Raw genomic sequence first — 21,088 nt, 5'->3', positions numbered from 1 at the left:
ATTTTTATGGGCTTCTAATGAATAAAATTTGGCTTATTAGTTGAACTGAGTAGTTTATAATATAATTTTCAAGACTATAAAGACAACGTCCATTACATTTGGTTACAAATAATTGTATTTTAGTCATATATATATATTGTTAGTTTAAAGTTACTCCCTAGAAAATGTAGTTTGTGCTGACCTTAGGCCTGATTGTCAAAACTGTCATTTAAATCAGTGGAAATGCAAGTACCCAGCACCTCTGAAAATCAGGCCCTCTGGGATTAAATGATTGTCTGAGATGCAGTATTAAACGTTAGTTTGAGGGCATAGATTTCAAACCTAAGGCAAGGTTATAAGTATGCGATGTAGGTGTAATGTAGGAGGCAAAGGTGTTCTCTATGAAGTATGAGCTTTATGTTAATAAAGAGAGAAATATCATTTTGCATCCTAGATATGGATTAAGTTGTTTCTCTTAGCTCACCCGTCTGATCCGTGTGACTGGAATGCTGCTTTTCTGCTCTCCCCATGATTTCATTCTCAGTTGCATGTAGATTCTGCCTCAGAATATAGGTGGTCATTTTTCCTTTGCCTTTCACCTCAATTTCTCCCCTTTCAACTATTTCGAAGCCTTGATTTTGTAAAGCTCTGCACAATGGAAGATACGGGACAACCATTAGGACAAAGAAGTCTAAATTGGGATTTGGAGCGAGAAGGATGAAGGATAAATTTTGCAGCGCAATATTTGTAGGGTTGGATGCGTTTTTTTAGCGCTGTTTTTGTAAACAGGACAACACTATCAAAGCAAAAGTTCGTTGTTCTAATCAGGGTTGGTCTAGAGGCTAAGCTTCTGACCTGCAATCACTTTTGCACATGCTTGGCTTTACACTGGTGACTAGTCTCATTGACATCACAATGAGTAGATATTTATCATGTGATCAGCCTCTCTTATATTTTGTACTTTCCCCTGGCCTTTACACAGGAGCATCACGCTTAGACCCCTGTCCTGCAAATACTTACACACATGCTTAACTTTATACACATGAGTATTCACAAAATAAGAGCCTAACTGAGAAGCTCTTCTGTAAAGGCTGTTCACACTGGGAAAGCACAGAACAGAAGAGGCGCTGTTGAAATGTTACGTGGTTGTTCGAACGTACTCAAGACATTTCTCCAAACAGGAAGGTACTCAAGCCCCAATCCTGCAATGTCTAGTGCCTGGGCAGCCTGCTGCACCCCAGAAAACCCCACTGAATTTAATGGGTAGAACCCCACCTGACTTCTGCCCAGGGGCAGCAGCCTGCCCATCCACTGCATGTCACAGGATTCGGACTGTAGCAGGGTGTTGGTGGAAAGGCACCTAATTAGCCCCTGTTCAGCCAGCCTCAAAGGGGAAATAGATTGGGGCTGGGGAGAAGTCTGGTGCCTGGCCTTTAGAACTGGCTGCACCTGCGGGTTCAAGGGCTATAAAGACTGGCTGGCAGCTAGAAGAAGGGAGATGGCCAGGGAAAGGTCAGTCTTTGGGCTGAGGGCAGACTGGGTAGAAGAGGAGATTGTAAGGCCTGCAAGCTGTATATAGTATATCACTGGTGGTGGAAGAAATGTGTAAATAAAGCCATGGGTGCTGCAGAAGGAGAAGCCTCTCTATGTTTTATTGGGGCAGCAGAGGGCCCCAGGAAGAGGGGCGGGCAGAGGACCTTGTTACAGGGACCTAACCAATCTGTCTTCAGTTGCATCTCTGGTGACGGTGAGCAAAGTTCCCATAATGTGCAGATATACACATAATGTTCCCAAAGTTAACATAATGTGCAGATATACACAGAAAAGTGACCCTGTGAAAATAATGTGAGGTTCCATATTTGTGGCTCGAAATCAACTGTGCTGACTTCACAAGTAAATATTTTTATTCAATGCAAGTTCTGCAGACTCAGCCTCTGCTCCTCTGGCTCATGCATCATCACCAGTAATAAAGATTTGGCAGCTAAATTGTAACAAATCTGTTGATGATGCATGAGTAAGAAAGGAATCCAGCTCCCTCTACCAAAACTGTTTAGTTCTCCAGTACTGAAAGGAATAGAATATATCCTGAGGATGTACTTTATACAGAACACTTCTGTTTAGTTAAGACAATGTCATTTGTATAAAGTTACATTTCAGATTATAATTTCAGTAATTACTGATAGGGTGGAATGTTTTGAGTCTTTAAAATTTAGAATGTTCATCATGAGAGTTTCCAAAGTTCCATATTTAATTAGAAGCCACATGTGAATTTGTATCAAGAATGCAGAGTTAAACATCCCCTAGTTGTTTAGCTTATTTGATAGCATCTCTCCTGTGTTACATTAAAACAAGCAAATATCTTCATCCCACAAATTGCCTGTTAGTTTCTACCAGGAAAATCTTGGATTAAATGCATAAAAATTCTGATGGGCATTTGGGTAATGTGAGTGGATTGGGACGTCAGGTATTTATTTGATTGTGAACCTGTTTGGGTTTCATGCATAAAAGAGAGTAGACCGGCTTATGATTACGGCCATAACATCACATTTATGATGACTGTCAATCCAATCCTTCAGCTCTTACTCAGGCAAAGCTGTCATTAAATACCACAGGAATTTTGCTGGGGGTAGCAATGCGATGTAAGACTCTTTATTTATTATTTTTGGGCAGGAAGTATTGCCATGTTAAGAAATTATTTGTATAAGTTATTTCTTGCTCTGAGAGACAGCATGGCTGAAAAGAAGCTCCTAGTTGGGGACCACACCTCCTTCACCCTGTCATTGCAGAGCTGTGACTACATGCCATTGTAGTGAAGTGAGACTCACTTGTGCAGTGCCCCCTGCTGGTTGCCTGGGAAATTAGCTCTTTTCCAGCATACGGAGCACCCTCTGCAGGCCACTGTCTCGCCTGCCGCTGGCCCTGTGTCCCTTCCAGACTCCGGTGCCCTTTACCTCAGGGTTCTGCCCCAGCAGTACCCCTACTCTCTGGGTCTCTCCTCCCAGGGGAACCCCCAACCCTCTATCCCCACATTGCCTCCGTGCCTACCGCCAGCCTTCATCTAGCCCCCTGCTCACTGAGGAAGACTGCAGTCTGTAAACCATTCATCACTGGCAAGAGGGGTTTGGACCTGCTGCCTTTGCCTAACCCCAGGCAACACCTCTGCAGCCCTAGTACCTCTAGGCCTTGCACAGGGCTTTCAGCCTGGGGGGTTGCCAGGTTGGAACTCCCTAGATCCTCTTGCCTTTCCTCAGCACTGCTCTACTCAGGCTCTTTCTCTACCTGGCAGCCAGGTCCTTCTCTCTCTACAGCTAGAGAGAGACTGATTTAGCTCCTGGATCACAACCCTTTTATAGAGCCAGCTGAGCCTGATTGGGGCATGGCCTGATTGGGGCATGGCCCCAGCAGTGGCTGCTTCCCCAGTCAGCCTAGCCTTTTTTCTCCAGAGTGGGGTAACTGCCGTGCTACAGCCATGAAACCTTGTATGTTCAAAGTGCTTGAAATAGGCACTTTATGTGGGTGTTGCTTGAGCAACCGGCACCGTTGTGTCCCAGTTTAGGCACTCCAATTTAAACTGTATCCCTCAGCGAATTGTGTTGAGATTATTAGTAAGTGTGAAAATGGAACTTTATCATGTGTATTTCCAGATTGAGGAATACTGTGAGCTAAGTGGAGTTGGTGCTCTGTGCCTACATTGGCCCTCATCCAAGAGAGAAACTGTGTTATTAAAGCATTTAGCAGAAGAGGAGAAAAAGAATTCTGGGTTGTTTTGGGTCTCATTATTATTTAACCTTTTGACTCTACCTGAATGCTGTTGGGCTGAGGTGGATTTTGTTAGGAAGTCCATGACTTTCCATCCGAGAGGCTGTGTTGACAGTGTCTCCAAACAAGCAATATCTGGGCATCTTCTCACCAACCACTCCAGCCAAAACTGGTCCTGTGTGGATCCCAACTCTGATCTGTCAGTATAAAACCAACATGATATTTTGAAAATAATATTAGCTCTTCATTGTGATCATAAGTAAGATATCAGCAGTCCATCTCATCCACCACCCTATTGGATAGCACTTAGCAGCCTCTTCCCTCATTTGGGGAACTAAGTAATAGTGCTAGAAACATCAAAGACAAGTGTAGTATATTTTGGAAACTCTGCTTCTAAGGTATAGCAAGTCTAAAAAATTGTCTTACAGATTTCCAGAAAAAGGATCTGATATTACAATTCAGCAAACAATGAAATGGAAGGAGGACTGGCTGCATCTTCTGGTGTTCTCTGTATACCACACTTCTATTTATGGCACTGCCAGACTGGGTGAATAGCGGGGCAAGTTCCATTCAGGCATACAGTGGGCACAACTCCCATTGATTTTAGTGGAAATTTGGAACCTGTTCACACCAGGGCTGAACTTTATTTTGCATCTTACTAGGAAAAGCCTGAATCTGCCATGTGGCAATTAAATGGATACAGCTCCCATCAGTATCATCATATTGATAATATACCCAAAGGGATTTAACCATTGACCAGTGTAAAAGGTGTAGCTCAGGGATCGGTGACCTTTGGCACATGGCCCATCAGGGAAATCCATTGGCAGGTCGGGCTGGTTTGTTTACCTGCAGAGTCCACAGGGTTGGTCAATCGCATCTCCCACTGGCTGTGATTTGCCATTCCAGGCCAATGGGGGCTGTGGGACGTGGTGTGGGCTGAGGGATGTGCTGGCCGCCACTTCCCACAGCCTCCATTGGCCTGGAACAGTGAACTGCAGCCAGTTGAAGCCGCAATCAGTCGAACCTGTGGACACTGCAGGTAAACAAACCATCCCAGCCCGCCAATGGATTTCTCTGATGGTCCGCGTACCAAAGGTTGCCGATCTCTAGTGTTGCTTTTTCCCATCGTTTGTGGTCTATAAGACTTGAAACGAAAACAAACCAGAGCACTCTTGCACCAGAGAACAGATGCACACAGCTCAACCAGGGTGAAATTCATCTCATGCAAATGGCTAAATTTCACCTACAGACAGTAGCCCATTGCCTAATGGAAGTTGCATCAATGTCTCAGGCTTGGTCTACACTACGCGTTTAAAGCGATTTTAGCAGCATTAAACAATTTAATGCTGCACCCGTCCACACAACGAGGCCCTTTATATCGATATAAAGGGCTCTTTAAACCAGTTTCTGTACTCCTCCCCGATGAGAGGAGTAGCGCTGAAATTGGTATTACCATATCAGATTAGGGTTAGTGTGGCCACAAAATCAACAGTATTGGCCTCCGGGCGGGTATCCCACAGTGCACCATTGTGACCGCTCTGGACAGCAATCTGAACTCTGCAGTGGTCAGGTAGACAGGAAAAGCCCCGCGAACTTTTGAATTTCATTTCCTGTTTGCCCAGCGTGGAGCTCTGATCAGTACTGGTGGCGATGCAGTCACAAATCCAAAAAAAGCTCCAGCATGGACCGTACGGGAGATACTGGATCTGACCACTGTATGGGGAGACAAATCTGTTCTATCAGAGCTCCGTTACAGGAGACAAAAATGCCAAAGCATTTGAAAAAAAATCTCCAGGCTATGATACAGAGTCCACAGCACAGCGTGCGTGACAAGCGTAACGGAAAGCCAAAGAATCAAATGGATGCTCATGGAGGGAGGGAGGGGGTACTGAGGACTCCAGCTATCCCACAGTCCCCAGCAGTGTCCAAAAAGTATTTGCATTCTTGGCTGAGCTCCCAATGCCTGTAGGGTCAAACACATTGTCCACGGTGGTTCAAGGTATAGCTCGTTAATTTGCCCCCCTCCCCCCACCATGAAAGAAAAGGGAAAAAAATTGTTTCTTGACTTTTTTCAATGTCAACCTATGTCTACTGCATGCTGCTGGTAGACGCGATGCTGCGGCAGTGAACAGCAGTATCCTCTCCCCTCCCCTCCCCTCCCCGGTGGCAGACGGTACAATATGACTGCTATCCATCCTCATCATCGGCCCGTGAGTGCTCCTGGCTGGCCTCAGGTGAGGTTGGCCGGGGGTGCCTGGGTAAAAATAGGAATGACTCCCAGTCATTTCCAGTCGATGGTACAGAACAGCTGGTAACTGTCTTCATCATAGCAACTGGGGGCTGAGCTCCATCAGCCCCCCCCCTTTCATGTGTAAAGAAAAGATTCTGTACTGCCTGGACTATCATAGCAGCAGGATGCTGGGCTCATCTCCCCCGCACCGTTTAATGTCCTGCCTGAACTATCATAGCAGCTGGAGGCTGCCTCCCCCTCATTTTGTCTCACTAACAAGTCACTGTTTCTTATTCCTGCATTCTTTATAACTTCATCACACAAATGGAGGGACACTGCAATGGTAGCCCAGGAGGGTTGGGGGAGCAGGGACGCAATGGGTGGGGTTGTTGCAGGGGCACCCCCTAGAATGGCATGCAACTCATCATTTCTGCAGGATCTGACACGGAGCAGCTGTGCTCTCTGGTACACTGGTTCTCTAGTACACTTGCCCCATATTCTAGGCAGGACTGACTCTATTTTTAGATACAACACAAAGGAGGAAATGAGCCAGGGATTCATTCCCATTTTTGTCTTTGCGCCCCCGGCTGACCTCAGCCAGGGGCACCCATGACAGCAGCAGACGGTACAGAATGACTGGTAACCATCTCTGCTATCTTGCAAAGACAAATGAATGCTGCTGTGTAGCGCTACAGTACCGCCTCTGTCAGCGGCATCCAGTACACATATGGTAACATTGACAAAAGGCAAAACGGGCTCCATTGTTGTCATGCTATGGCGTCTGCCAGGGCAATCCAGGGAAAAAGGGCGAGAAATGATTGTCTGCCATTGCTTTCACGGAGGAAGGAATGAGTGACGCCATTTACCCAGAATCACCCGCGACACTGTTTTTGCACCATCATGCATTGGGGTCTCAACCCAGAATTTCAATGGGCAGGGAAGACTGTGGGAACTATAGGATAGCTATGGGATAGCTACCCACAGTGCAATGCTCCAGAAATCGACGCTAGCCTTGGTACATGGACGCACACCACCAAATTAATGTGCTTAGTGTGGCCGCATGCACTCAACTTTATACAATCTGTTTTACAAAACCGGTTTATGTAAAATCGAAATAATCCCATAGTGTAGACATACCCTCAGAATAAACCTTACCATTATGCATACGATGTACATCATTCAGTCTGCCCAGACTTAGCTTTGTCCTCTATAAGCTGGCTGTTACCTCACTGCTTTGCTGTAAATTATTGTCAAAGAAAATGCTAATAAAAACTGGTTATAGAAAACGCCCTTCACTGTTCTTTCTACAGCACTATTCCCTCCTCTGGATTAGGCAGCAGTCCTTTCTGGTAATAGTTCACACTACATTTTTATAGTTATGCAGTAATGGTTTATAAAATGGCTTATACTTTCTCAGCTAACAGTAAAAAAGCCACTGCCCTGCTCTGTGTTAAGCAGCTCAGGCAAAGGAGAGGCAAGGTTGGAGTAAATCAGGGACAACTACTTTTGTTCTTGTTCAGGAGCCATTAACTGACTTGCTAATTATGTACAGACACAGATGCCAATAAAGATACAGCAGATCCCCATGGACTTGCTCCTGCAAGCTGATGAACATGTGCCTAAATGCTTTGCTAGATTCCTGATTAGTGCTGGGCACCATGCAAGATTGAGGCCTAAGGCCCAAAGTCAGCAAAGTACATAAATGCATTATTATTTGTATTACTTTAGCACCTCAGAACACTTGCTTAAAGCTACTCACACACTTAGGCTGTGATTCAGCAAAGCACTTAAGTGCAGTACTTTGTATCAAACTGAGTTCGCCTGTTTTATACCTGAATAGGCTCTCCAGTGATTGGGTTCATCACCTCTCTGGCAGCAGTTCTCATACCCAGTGCAAAATTGGCCACTCTTTTGGCATGACTGGCAATAGGCACTGGGACTCCTCCAACAACCATGTATGCATCGCCTATTGTTTCAACCTGACAGACAAGGGAAAAAATGCAGTAGTCAGACAGGGCCTGATTCAAAGCCCATTGAAGTCAATGGAAAGGCTCCTGTTGACTTCACTGGAGAGCAAAATGCCCAGTCCTGCAAGGTGCTGAGTGCCTTGCTCTCCCATTGAAGTAACTGGGGGTTGGATTGGTTCATCATGTCACAGGACTGGGGATGAATCTAGGGCCTAGCTGTATATGAAATCTTTTTTCATTAGCTTTATATACTTTATAAACTCTCTAGTGACAAACTCTTAGTTCCTGAATCTTCATGGTGGGGAGAATAGGGAGGTAGGATTGTCCCCCAAATTTTCATCTCAAAAGTGTGAAAATAAGTCAACCTGCGTGTTGCGGTGATAGCCATTCTTCTACATTTTAGCCTTTCTTTGGAATTTCAAATGCGGGAAACAAAAGTGCAGTAAAGAATAGCACAGAACACAAGTAATAAACACTTACTTTGTACACGTTGTGAACACTGGTTAATCGATCAAACTTTGAATACATGGAATTCAGCATGTTCACGATTTGGATAGGCTCACAGGCTGAGCAGATATTTGTGAATGTCACTATATCACTGAAGAGAATCGTGCAGGAATTAAATTCCCCTGTGGGAGAAATCAGATATGAGATGCATATTTCTTTATAAATGCATCCACTGTTATTTGACTACGTCAATAATAAAAGTTGACAGTAGATTTCTTTAATCTGCCAAACAAAATCCTATTGACTAGTTTGAGCCAAAGCACACAGAACTCAATGGAAATACGTCCATTAACTTCAATTGGTGTCAGATCAGGCCTAAAACTAAGAACCTAAAATGCCCAAATTGTATTCATGGGCTCCACCTAAACCAAAATGGAACCAGATTGCTGGCGCTTAAAATTAAAAAGGTCGTAGAACAGTTTTTAAACTAAGGCCTGGGGGGAAAGCCAACAACTGCAGTGGAGCATGTGATTCAGAGACATCCCTTAGGGGAGGATCTATACATGGAGATTCCCTATGTCCTAATAAGAAGGAGAGGATGGAAAATGATAAAATACAGGGAGGATCTGATGAGAAACAGTCAAATGAGAAAAAGTCCCATTCAATTATGTCAAGCAATAGGGGACAACCAAAAAATGACAAGTTTTTAAAATGCTTATATACCAATGCTAGAAGTCTCAATAAGACGGGTGAGCTAGAATGCCTAGGATTAAATGAGGATATTGATATAATAGGCATCACAGAAACCTGATGGAATGAGGATAATCAATGTAATACCAGGGTACAAAATATATCGGAAGGGCAGAACAGGTCGTTCTGGTGGGGGAGTGGCTCTATATGTGAAAGAAAGCGCAGAATCAAATGAAGTAAAAATCTTAAATGAACTAAATTGTACTATAGGATCTCTATGGATAGTAATTCCACGCTTGAAAAATAAGAATATAGCAGTAGGGCTATATTACAGACCACCTGACCAGGAGGGTGTTAGTGACTCTGAAATGCTCAGGGAGATTAGAGAGGCTATTAAAATAAAAAACTCAATAATAATAATGGGGGATTTCAACTATCTCCATATTGACTGGGTACATGTCACCTCAGGAAGAGATTCTGAGATAAAGTTTGTTGACACCTTAAATGACTGCTTCTTGGAGCAGCTAGTCCTGGAACCCACAGAGGATAGGCAATTCTTGATTTAGTCCTAAGTGGAGCACAGGATCAGGTCCAAGAGGTGAATATAGGTGGACCGCTTGGTAATAGTGACCATAATATAATTAAATTTTAACATCCCTGTGGCAGGAAAAACTCCACAGTGGCCCAACACTGTAGAATTTAATTTCAGAAAGAGGAACTACACAAAAATGAGGAGGTTAGTGAAACAGAAATTAAAAGGTACAGCACCAAAAGTAAAATCCCTGCAAGCTGCATGGACACTTTTTAAAGACACCATAATAGAGGCTCAACTTAAATGTATACCCCAATTTAAAAAACATAGAGAACCAGAAAAGAGCCACCATTGTTAAACAACAAAGTAACAGAAGCAGTGAGAGGCAAAAAGGCATCCTTTAAAAAGTGGAAGCTAAATCCTAATGAGGAAAATAGAAAAGAGAATAAACTCTGGCAAATGAAGTGTAAAAAAATAATTAGAAAGACCAAAAAAGAATTTGAAGAACATCTAGCCAAAGATTCCAGAAGTAATAGCCAAAAATGTTTTTAATACACCAAAACCAGAAAGCCGGCTAAACAGCCAGTGCGGCCACTGGATGATCAAGATGCAAAAGGAGCACTCAAAGATGATGAGGCCATTGTGGAGAAACTAAATGAATTCTTTGCATTGGTCTTCACTGTTGAGGATGTGAGGGAGATTCCCAAACCTGAGCCATTCTTTTTGGGTAATCTGAGGAACTGTCCCAATTGAAGTGTCATTAGAGGAGGTTTTGGAACAAACTGATAATTACTACAAATTACTAAACAGTAATAAGTCTCCAGGACCTGAGGGTATTCACCCAAGAGTTCTGAAGGAACTCAAATGTGAAATTGCAGGACTACTACCTGTCATCTGTAATCTACCATTTAAATCTGTTTCTGTACTGAATGACTGGAGGATAGCTAATGTGATTCCAATTTTTAAAAAGGGCTCCAGAGGTGACCCTAGCAACTACAAGCCAGTAAGCCTCACTTTAGTACCGGGCAAATTGGTTGAAACTATCGTAAAGAACAGAATTGTCAGACACATAGATGAACATAATTCGTTGGGAAATAGTCAACATGGTTTTTATAAAGGGAACTTATGTCTCACCAATCTACCAGAATTCTTTGAGGGGATCAATAAGCATGTGGACAAAGGAGATCCAGTGGATATAGTGTATTTAGATTTGTAGAAAGCCTTTGACAAGGTCCCTCACCAAAGGCTCTTAAGCAAAATAAGCAGTCATGGGATAAGAGGGAAGGTTCTCTCATGGATTGGTAACTGGGTAAAAGATAGGAAACGAAGGGTAGGAATAAATGGTCAGTTTTCAGAATGGAGAGAGTTAAATAGTGGTGTCCCCCAAGGCTCTGTACTGGGCCCAGTCCTATTCAACATATTCATAAACAATCTGGGAAAAAGAGGTAAAATGTGAGATGGCAAAATTTGCAGATGATACAAAACTATTCAAGATAGTTAAGGCCCAGGCAAACTGTGAAGAGCTACAAAACAATCTCACAAAACTGGGTGACTGGGCAACCAAATGGCAGATGAAATTTAGCATTGATAAATGCAAAGTAATGCACATTGGAAAACAATCCTAACTATACATATAGAATGATGGGGTCTAAATTAGCTGTTACCACTCAAAAAAGAGATCTTGGAGTCATTGTGGATAGTTCTCTGAAATCATCCACTCAATGAGCAGCAGCAGTCAAAAAAGCAGACAGAAGGTTGGGAATCATTTAAAAAAGGGATAGCTAATAAGACAGAACATATCATATTGCCTCTGTATAAATCCCTGGTACACCCACACCACATCTTGAATACTGCATGCAGATATGGCCGCCTCATCTCAAAAAAGATATATTGAAATTGGAAAAGGGTCAGAAAAGGGAAACAAAAATGATTAGGGTATAGAGTGGCTTCCGTATGAGGAGAGATTAATAAGACTGGTATTTATCAGCTTGGAAAAGAGGCAACTAAGGGGGAATATGATAGAGGTCTATAAAATCATGAATGGTGTGGAGAAAGTAAATAAGAAAGTGTTATTTACTCCTTCTCAAGAACAAGGGGCCACCAAATGAAATTAATAGGTAGCAGGTTTAAAACAAAGTATTTTTTCATGAAACGCACTGTCAAGCTCTGGATCTCCTTGCCAGAGGATGTTGTGAAGGCCAATACTATAAAGAGATTCAAAAGGGAGCTAGATAGATTCATGGAAGATAGGTCCATCAATGGCTATTAGCCAGGATGGGCAGGAATGGTGTCCCTAGCCTCTGTTTGCCAGAAGCGGGGAGTGGGTGACAGGGCATGGATCACTTGATGATAACCTGTCTGTTCATTTCCTTTGGGGCACCTGCCATTGGCCACTGTTGGCAGACAGGATACTGGGCTTGATGGACCTTTGGTCTGACCCAGTATAGCCATTATGTTCTTATGAATTTCCATGGGATGTGGGCACCTGACTTTGGTAGGCTCCACTAAAATCCCGGCCTGGATATTTTAATATTTAAAACTATACTGTCATAGCTGGCCACAGTTCAGCTGTATCTTTTATCTGTTTGCAACATTCTTCTAATCCGTTAGATGGGTTTTAAAAAAAACCGGTTCCTATAATGTACTTCTATAAAGTTACACAAATACCCTAGTGACTATGAACAAACCTCTCCGGTTAAGACTGCTGGACTGGACCCAGAATGCCTTTTACAACTTTTGAAAAATATCAATTTTTCAGTGAAGAGTTTAATAGTAACTCTAAATTCAAGTTCATAGTTTTGTGCAGTCAAGTTCTGAAGCTCAGCTTTGAAGGCACAGACTAAATTTGTGCATGTAAATTGGGTAGGTGCCAGAAGTTAAGGGCAGTGTTAGATGGTTATTTGATTTGCATGGGCAAATGTGTTTTGTTCTCACAACTGCAAATGTTTGACCACCTGCCAATTTAAATACCCACTTAAGTGTTTTGCTGCATGGGGCTTATGAAATCAACCTTTCTTGTTTTAGTTGTTGCCAGGTTAAAATCAAAAGAAGATATAATCCATATGTGCACATCTTACCCTCACATGAAACAGCCCTGCTCTTGATTGGTGATAGAGTATTCACCCTTTCAGAACTGCACAATTTTGCCTTTGAGTTAGATAAGGGTAGTGGTGGTATCACATGCATCTTCTTATTCAGTGACTGGGGAAGGGAATGCCCATGGAATACTCAGTTATAAAGGCAACTGAAAAGTTTTTAAGGCCAGCCACACTAGTTGAATCTGAAGAGTGTGAGTGATGATGAAAATCCAGTACCTGCTTCCACCTTTTTGCCCTCCTTGAGCAGATTGGCTACATGTTTCGGCAGCATGGCATACAGCAAGGTTTCTGTTTTCTTCCTTTCAGCCTCTAAGTTCTTTGAGAGGATCCTGAGCTCTTCTTTCTTTCTCTCTAGCTGGTTGGACAGCTCTATCTCTGCCAGACGCTGCTGGTTCAGGAGAATGAGGTCCCTTGTTGCGTCATGTTGCGCAATGTCAGAGATGTGCATCTTTTGTTCCTCCAACTCCTCTAAACTGCGGAGCTTCGGTGAACACAGGTACATCACGCACTGTATGGCCTCCATCCAGATCATTTGTCCTTTAAATAGAAAGGCATGTAGCAGTTCCAACACATTTTGATTCCCCTCCATATTCCCTGCCTGAAAGCTTTCCCAATCTGTACATGAGTCTCTGATATAATTAACAAACAATTCAGCTACGGTTAATTTTTCAGACACATGCAGTATTAATTTCCCCAACACACTGAGCAAGGGCAGCTCTACCATTTTTGCCGCCCCAAGCAAAAAAAAAAAAAAAAAAGCCACTTGGACTGCAGCCTGAACTCCCGAAGCAAGAAAAAAAAAAGCCTGAACTTCCAAAGCAAAAAATAAAAAAGCCGCCCGGACTGTAGCACCCCAAGAGAATGCCGCCCCTTAGCATGTGCCGCCCCAGACAAGTGCCTCCTCCGCTGGTGCTTGGAGCTGGCCCTGACACTGAGACACTTTGGGGACAATCCTGAAATACTTGGCATTTTTATAAACTAACATAGTCTGCATGCACAAGCCAGAGTTAGTATGTGACTGTGGAATATACAATGGTTGAGCATGATGCCAAAAGGATGTACCTAAAAAATTACTCTCATTGTGACCTCTAGGTGGGTGGCTCATGAGCTGTGGGCTGTGGAACACTAGTGGCCAGCACAGCACCTGCTGGTGATCCATGGAGAGCAGGCTGGTCAAATGATATTGGCTCTTCTTCCTTTTTTTGCTAGGAATTTTTACAAGCATCCAGGGTCTTCATGGAAATATGAACCTGGATGCCAGGAAAAACTGCTGGAAACAAAAAGAATCCACCCTAGCAGTAAAAAATAATTAGGGGCGGGATTTTCTAAAAACACTTAATCTCTATGGTAAAACTTCAATGGGAGCAGAGTTAGGCTAGGGCTCAGTGGCTGTGAAAATCCCAGCCTTGCATATTGTCTTAGAAATGTCACACAGTTGTGACTGGGAGCTTGATTGGGACAGGAAGGGCCTATAAGATAAACTCTCCCTAAGGTTTGCTCCACACTATGACTGATTTGATAAACCATGCTCTAGCCATTAGTTGAAGGACATGTAGCCAAATTTTCCCAAAGTAAAATTATAGTTAAGAAAATTCAACCTCCAGGCTTTTCAGCTACTCCTCTCTGCCTGAGTATCCCCCCAACACACACTGGGCAGCAGTAAAAAGCCGCTGTAAGTTAGTACCTCGGAGCTTCAGCATGGGTTGGTTTCTCCGTGAGTCAGGCAACATTTCTCTGTGTGCTCTGAGGACAAACTGACTGTTGATAAATTTCCTTATGCTGAAAATGGTGAAGGTAACTTGTGGATGGACAACAGTAAAGTATTTATCTACTCTGCTACCTGGTCGCCATAGTCCTGGCACAAACTTTTGAATGTTCACACCTGCCTGCTTGATCCTTAGCTAAGAACAGGAAGGAAAATCATTAACCTGGGTTAAAATTAAAAACTCTTTCAAAAACAAAGGAATGTCATGCCACAATTTACCTGTTTGAGGGTGTGGAGGGGAGAGAGTAATTTAAACCCTGTTTAATTTTTGATTGAGTAAATATGTATCCAGCCCCTCACTAGTCTGAGACCAGGGGCTACTGCTTTGATATCTCAAGAAAGACTGCTCAAGGTAGCATCCGGGGTCACACTTTCAGAGTCCAAGCTTCTAGCCTGAGTCTATCTGAGCCCACTTCCCACCCCTGCCCAAGAAGGGGATAGAGACCTAGGGTAGGGCTGGCAGGACTCAAGGTGAGGTGACAGGAGCTCAAGAAATGTGCAGTCCTAGCATTTCCACAGCTGCTGGCGGTGGGCAAAGTATGAATCTGGGCATACAGATGAGTTCAGATCTGCTCCCAATGACACCTGTGAAGCCCCACTGATTTCAATGAGGTAAAATGATGTAATTTCAGCAGTATTTAGCCCAGTTTAAGTAGTACTTCTTGCACAGCTACATGGGAGGCAGGCAGCAACGGCACAGCAGAGCCCAACACAGAGATTCATGATGGTTAACAATGAGTGCCACTAGGGTACCAGACACCCAGTCCTGAAGTACCATTGGCCAGTGGGAACGCTGACTAAGATGGCAGGTGTTTGTCAATTCTAATTTTAATTATGCATATGCAGATATCAAGACAAAATGTGATGTTCCTTCATTTCCAACATAAGGTGAGAGAGAGAACAATTGAGGCCAGATCCTCAACTGCTGTAAATCAGTCTAACTCCAGCTTCCATGAAGTACATAGCAGCTGAGGATCCAGGCCTTAGATTTGTTTTCTCTGCCATAACATCTTTAGCTACAAGCTTCCAACCAGGGAAGGTGTCTTACTTCTTCATCAAACACAATGTGGAAAGGAAAAGCGTTGCAGAATGTTCTCTCTTCCACCCAAAGCCTCTCTGGATAAACTGGGTCAAAAGTATGTGACAGTTTCCCTGCAAAAAACAAACATGAGGAATAAGGAGGAGACTTTCAAAGGCACAAATGGAATCTGGGCACCAAACTTCCATGGAATGTCAACAGGCATTGGAAGCGTAAATGCCCTTTCTGCCTCTGGAAATCTCCCCTTCAGTCAGTGCTTAATTTGCTAATTTTTTACACTCATAACTGATGCAGCAAATTAAGCATTGCCCTCAGTCCTTTATACTCTGTGGTACAGTTGGTCAAAAATGAATCTTTATTTTCTGTGAAAAGCCTTGATGAAAATATTTTTATTTTTCATCAGTGTTCATCGTGGAGATTTTTTTTTGTCAAACTTTCAACAACCCTGAAAGATTTCAACAAACATGGATAATTTTTTCACAATTTTTTTGATCAAAAAGCCATTTTTCATCAAAAAATGTCATCCAAAATCTTTTGCCCAGCTCTAATCTATTTTTACATGGAGAGGAGCGCAGTCTAATGATGACGTTTTTAATATCACCTGAAATAGCCTGAACTTTGTTACTTAGTCCCTGTGACAATAAACAGAAACTTTACCTTGTCCCTTGCAAATGCAGAGCTCCTGGCAATAGTCTTACACAGGTGCTCCAGGTGTGACAGATTTTTGTTACTAATCTGCCTGAAGCATCAGGTAATCAGACTGAGGCCACAGGATCGTTTGGGGAGGAGATGATGAAACACACTGAGTGTCTAAGTTTTAAAGCTTTATTAATAAAATAATAAAATAACAGCGGTGAGTGTGGGGACTGCTCCCACGTCACTTAAAGGAAGCAAGAAAGCATTAGTATCCCAGCCCCCTTTCATACTCACATACGCACGACAAGAGTCTGGCCAAGCCTGGGTGTAATGTAAGAAGAAGAGGGGTGGACGGGAGTTCTTGTCCCATGCACGGGTTGTCCAGGGTCCACTGCAATCTCCACCTTGCTTTGGCTCTCAGGAGGGTTTTAAGTCCTGGGCTCATTTGCGGGTGTTTTCGTCCAGGGTCCTCTGTTTCTGGTGCTCTCTGTACCAGTTCAAACTGGCTCGCTGTGGCCTTCTCAGTTTCCCAAAACATCCCGGCACCAGAGACTTTGTTTTTCCCCCTGTTGGCCTTCGCCATCTCATTTGCTCTTACTGTTTTTATTGCTATCTCTGCAGCCCTGCTCAGCTTTGTTCTCCTCTTCTCACAGCTGGGCAGCTGCAGATTTTCGTCGCACCCGTGACCTTGGACCGGGGCCAGTGTCTTATCTTCACACAGAGCTAGCTGAAGTATCAAGTTAACCCGTTCTTTTCTCTTTTCATCCTTCCCCCTCTTCGCCTCTCCCTCTCTTCAAGAAAATCTTCCATTCCACACTTACACCTTTGACCTTCACCCCCAAAATGCCTTGTGATGCTTACAACCATGTTAGCACCATACAGTGCTGATCTGCCTCCACATGGGACCCCTTGAGGGAGAGAGTCCTTGGGCCTATGACATAGGCACAAACCAAAAAAGCATCTGATTGAAGAGGAAGTCAGAGACTTCCTGAGAGAAAGCAGGTCATTGTATCTAGGCAACAAGGTCCATATCCTCAAAGGTATTTAGGCTCTCAATGTCCGTTGATATCAGTAGAAATTAGGAACCAAAATACCTTCAAGAATGTGGACCAAACTGTCTGTTGTGCTCTGTTTTCCTTGACTAAAACATAAGCCCTCCCTCTCTGGAACAGGAGAGCTGAGTGTCTAAGTGTGTTGCTTGAGCTTCTTCGCTGTCTCATGGTTACTTATAAATGAACACTGGCCAAATGGATTTTAATTTCCCAAACTAAAGGAAAAAAGTAGCTATCAAACTGAAAACTCGCCTCAGAGGCCAAGTTTCTGCCCACAACAGTGTTTTATGAGCAATATATTAAACCCCTGAAATAGAGTTTGTGAAGAAAATGCTGACAAAGCTCTTGCCCACAGTAATATAAATACCCCTACCGTTGCTATACAAAGCTGCACTGTGTAATGCTGAAGGCTACTTCAGTCATTTTTGATACAATATTTTTTTCATAACAAAACCTTTTGGATAGCACAGAGAAACATTGTCAACAATGCATTTGGCCAGCTAGTAGCAGCAGTAACTGAATGGGGTGCTTAGAATCCTGCTGACGATGAAGCGTGACTAATGGCCTGTTTTTCTAGTTGTCAGTGGAAGAGCTCAAACTGGAACCTCACAGCTTCTCCCAAACACATATAACTGCCACACTGCTGAGAATGGAGTCGGGGGGTGGGGGAAACAGGTTAGCACATTAGCCTTTCACCTCTTCAAATCCTGACTTAAAGGCAAACTAGATGGGCAGTTTCTTCCTAGTTACCAGAAATGCACATTTTAAAAATTGCTGCACAATTAGCTGGCTTGACTTATGAGAGTAGCTAAACAGGAGTATCAATGTGTTACAAGCCAGAAGAGCGGTGTGCTGGAAGAGCAGTATATGGAGAGCGTAAACAGCCTTTGCCCCTTCTGTGCCTGGCTAGAGTGCTATTACTGCCTCATTGCCATGATCATTAAATTCATTCACAATACTTTCAGTGCACATGAATTTGGACATGCTGTAAGGTGCCATATTAACAGTTCTTGAGAATGAAGTCCTCTATTTATCCATGGAATGGGTACAGCATGGGCAGCAGTAAAATAATTGACCCAACAGTACCTCAGAGCTGGCCTGGGTGGGACCCCGCTAAGGTAGGAAGATAATTAATTCTTCCTGTTCATTCCAGTCCTTGGCTTCTCTTCAGAGTCTGCCTGCAAGGTTGTGCTGGTGGTTGTGGTGTGGCCACTTCACACCAGGAAAGTAGAGTGGGATCAAGTCTCTCCACACTGGCCACAAGAACACCCCTATAAGTGAAAGCCTTTCCATGCTTATATCAGTCTCCTGAATGCAGGGGTGCTCACAAATTTTGTGGGCTGCTGAGAAACATTGAACCAAATTGTAAAGCCTGACTATAATGGAAACCACTTCAAGCCAGGGGGGTGCGATAGCACCCCCAGTACCCGTAGTTCCAGCCCCTATGGCTGAGTGACCAGTCCATTGCACTATAGTATTTTTAAAATAATCTAAACAGGAAAAAAACATCATAGAATTCCCACAATGTGTATAGAGACCCAGGCATCAAACCACATCAATGAACATGAAGAAAAGGGTCTGGGGCAAATAAAGTAATTGCAAATTATGGTCTGATCATATTTAAACAAGAAAACCTCTCACCAAGTCCAAACTCTGCTATCCGTACATAAATCAATGATATCATCTGGACTGTTTTACGGCCTCCAGTATTTATATCCAACAGGCTGCCATCCTCGTGGGAATGTGTCCATTTGTCTGCACAGCTGAGCCCCATATCTCATTATGATCACTGTAACGGAGGTTAGTACACTCACCTTTCCCAAATTTCACAACACTTCTCACAATATCCCAGTGGGATTTCTTTTCTGGGCAGCACGAGAGAGCAGAATAGTTCTCCACTTTCTGAAAAGCTACGTCTAGTGCCTTCTGGAGAGCAGCAGACAAAGAGAGGAGAATGTTTGTGTGTGAACAATTCATACAGATGGTCCATTTTAACACGCTACAGTAAGGCTGAATTGTTAAGCACTTAAAAGACAGGAAATGCTAAAGCCAAGGTTGCACATATAACCTTCACTTTGCTTCATTGTGCATAGGCATGATAATGCTGTCTTTAATTACATGATCATGCGCTCTTTCTCAAATTCAGGATATCACATTGTTTTTAATTATTATTTCTTTAATTGATTATTCAGGCTCAGATGTGAACTCTAACCTATGACTTATCCACAGCTTTAGAGGTCTGATGCCTCACTGCCTTGCAGCTTGTGTAGACCTTACACCTCTGTGAAATACTTTCACTTTGCCCTCATTTTACATAGGAGCAAGGTGCAAGGTAGAATCAGACTCACCATTCTCAATCCAGCTCTAAACTTACAGAGAGAATGTGTAGATCGTTTGCCTTAAAATATTTCTTGTAGATTAAGAGAAGCCAGACAGGCACAGAAAGCTGGAAGTAAACCTCCCTCATTTCCATACATGATTTACTGCACCTCTTTATCTATGTGGGAGTCTCCGCTTTCTGGATTTGTTGTCTTTTTGGTTTTTCTCTTTGGCCTTTTAGCCTTCTGCAGAACAAGAAATATAACATGCTCCTTTTTCCCAGTTCGCTCCTTTTCTTCACTCTGAGTAAGAATTTCCATTGTCACTTCACTGTTAAAGAAGTCTCTGGCAACAGACTCTATGATACCTGAAAGAGAAGAAATAATAGATTTATATGATGACCTGTTGGTGTTAGCAAAACTTCTTTGGCTCTGTATCTCTTTTCTTCTTTGCCTAAGCTGTACCTCTCAGCAATCCCCACAAATGTATTATTTATACTCTAATATATTGGTATGAAAGATGCCATGCGAAGTAACATTATAACCTGATTCTACACTAATTTTCACTGCTGAAAACCCACTGACATCAGTGATACCCCTAGAGCCCCGACCAGGGTTATTCTATCTACTACCCAAGATCCACAAACCCGGAAATCCTGGACGCCCCATCATCTCGGGCATTGGCACTCTCACTGAAGGACTGTCTGGATATATGGACTCTCTACTAAGACCCTATGCCACCAGCACTCCCAGCTATCTCCGTGACACCACTGATTTCCTGAGGAAACTACAATGCATTGGTCACCTCCCAGAAAACACCATCCTAGCCACCATGGATGTAGAGGCTCTCTACACAAACATCCCACACACAGATGGAATACAAGCTGTCAGGAACACTATCCCTGATGATGCCACAGCACAACTGGCTGCTGAGCTCTGTGCCTTTATACTTACACACAACTATTTCAAATTTGATGACAATATATATCTCCAGATCAGTGGCACTGCTATGGGCACCCGCATGGCCCCACAATATGCCAATATCTTTATGGCCGACCTGGAACAACGCTTCCTCAGCTCTCGTCCACTCACGCCCCTTCTCTACCTACGCTACATTGATGACATCTTCATCATCTGGACCCATGGGAAGGAGACTCTGGAAAAATTCCACCAGGATTTCAACAGCTTCCACCCCACCATCAACCTCAGCCTGGACCAATCTACACGGGAGGTCCACTTTCTTGACACCACGGTGCAAATAAGTGATGGTCACATTAACACCACCCTATATCGAAAACCTACCGACCGCTATGCCTACCTTCATGCCTCCAGCTTCCATCCCAGGCACATCACACGATCCATTGTCTACAGCCAAGCACTGAGGTACAACCGCATCTGCTCTAACCCCTCAGACAGAGACCAACACCTACAAAATCTCCACCAAGCATTCTCAAAACTACAATACCCGCACGAGGAAATAAGGAAACAGATCAACAGAGCCAGACGTGTACCCAGAAGCCTCCTACTGCAAGACAAACCCAAGAAAGAAACCAACAGGACTCCACTGGCCATCACA

General features: G+C 43.4%; 1 protein-coding gene across 2 annotated transcripts in view; it reads right to left on the bottom strand.

Moving 5' to 3' along the window:
• The window catches only part of LOC115652447 (guanylate cyclase soluble subunit beta-2-like), a 57,191-nt gene that overhangs the window by 24,264 nt on the left and 11,839 nt on the right, over positions 1–21,088 (bottom strand). The window contains exons 6-14 of one of the 2 annotated variants that reach the window (XM_030564463.1): positions 19,684–19,880; positions 19,009–19,117; positions 15,516–15,619; positions 14,387–14,603; positions 12,919–13,239; positions 8,416–8,564; positions 7,801–7,947; positions 3,781–3,935; positions 464–627 (exon numbers count right to left, since the gene is read on the bottom strand). In XM_030564463.1, the coding sequence (XP_030420323.1) occupies positions 464–627; positions 3,781–3,935; positions 7,801–7,947; positions 8,416–8,564; positions 12,919–13,239; positions 14,387–14,603; positions 15,516–15,619; positions 19,009–19,117; positions 19,684–19,880 (1,563 nt within the window). Of the gene's footprint in view, positions 1–463; positions 628–3,780; positions 3,936–7,800; positions 7,948–8,415; positions 8,565–12,918; positions 13,240–14,386; positions 14,604–15,515; positions 15,620–16,436; positions 17,118–19,008; positions 19,118–19,683; positions 19,881–21,088 lie in introns of those variants that run through there. The other variant, XM_030564459.1, reaches the window with a different exon arrangement.

This window comes from Gopherus evgoodei, chromosome 1 (assembly GCF_007399415.2).
Source record: "Gopherus evgoodei ecotype Sinaloan lineage chromosome 1, rGopEvg1_v1.p, whole genome shotgun sequence".
NCBI lineage: Eukaryota > Metazoa > Chordata > Testudines > Testudinidae > Gopherus > Gopherus evgoodei.
The sequence above is the reverse complement of the archived record's forward strand: the minus strand, read 5'-3'. Positions and strand labels throughout refer to the sequence as shown.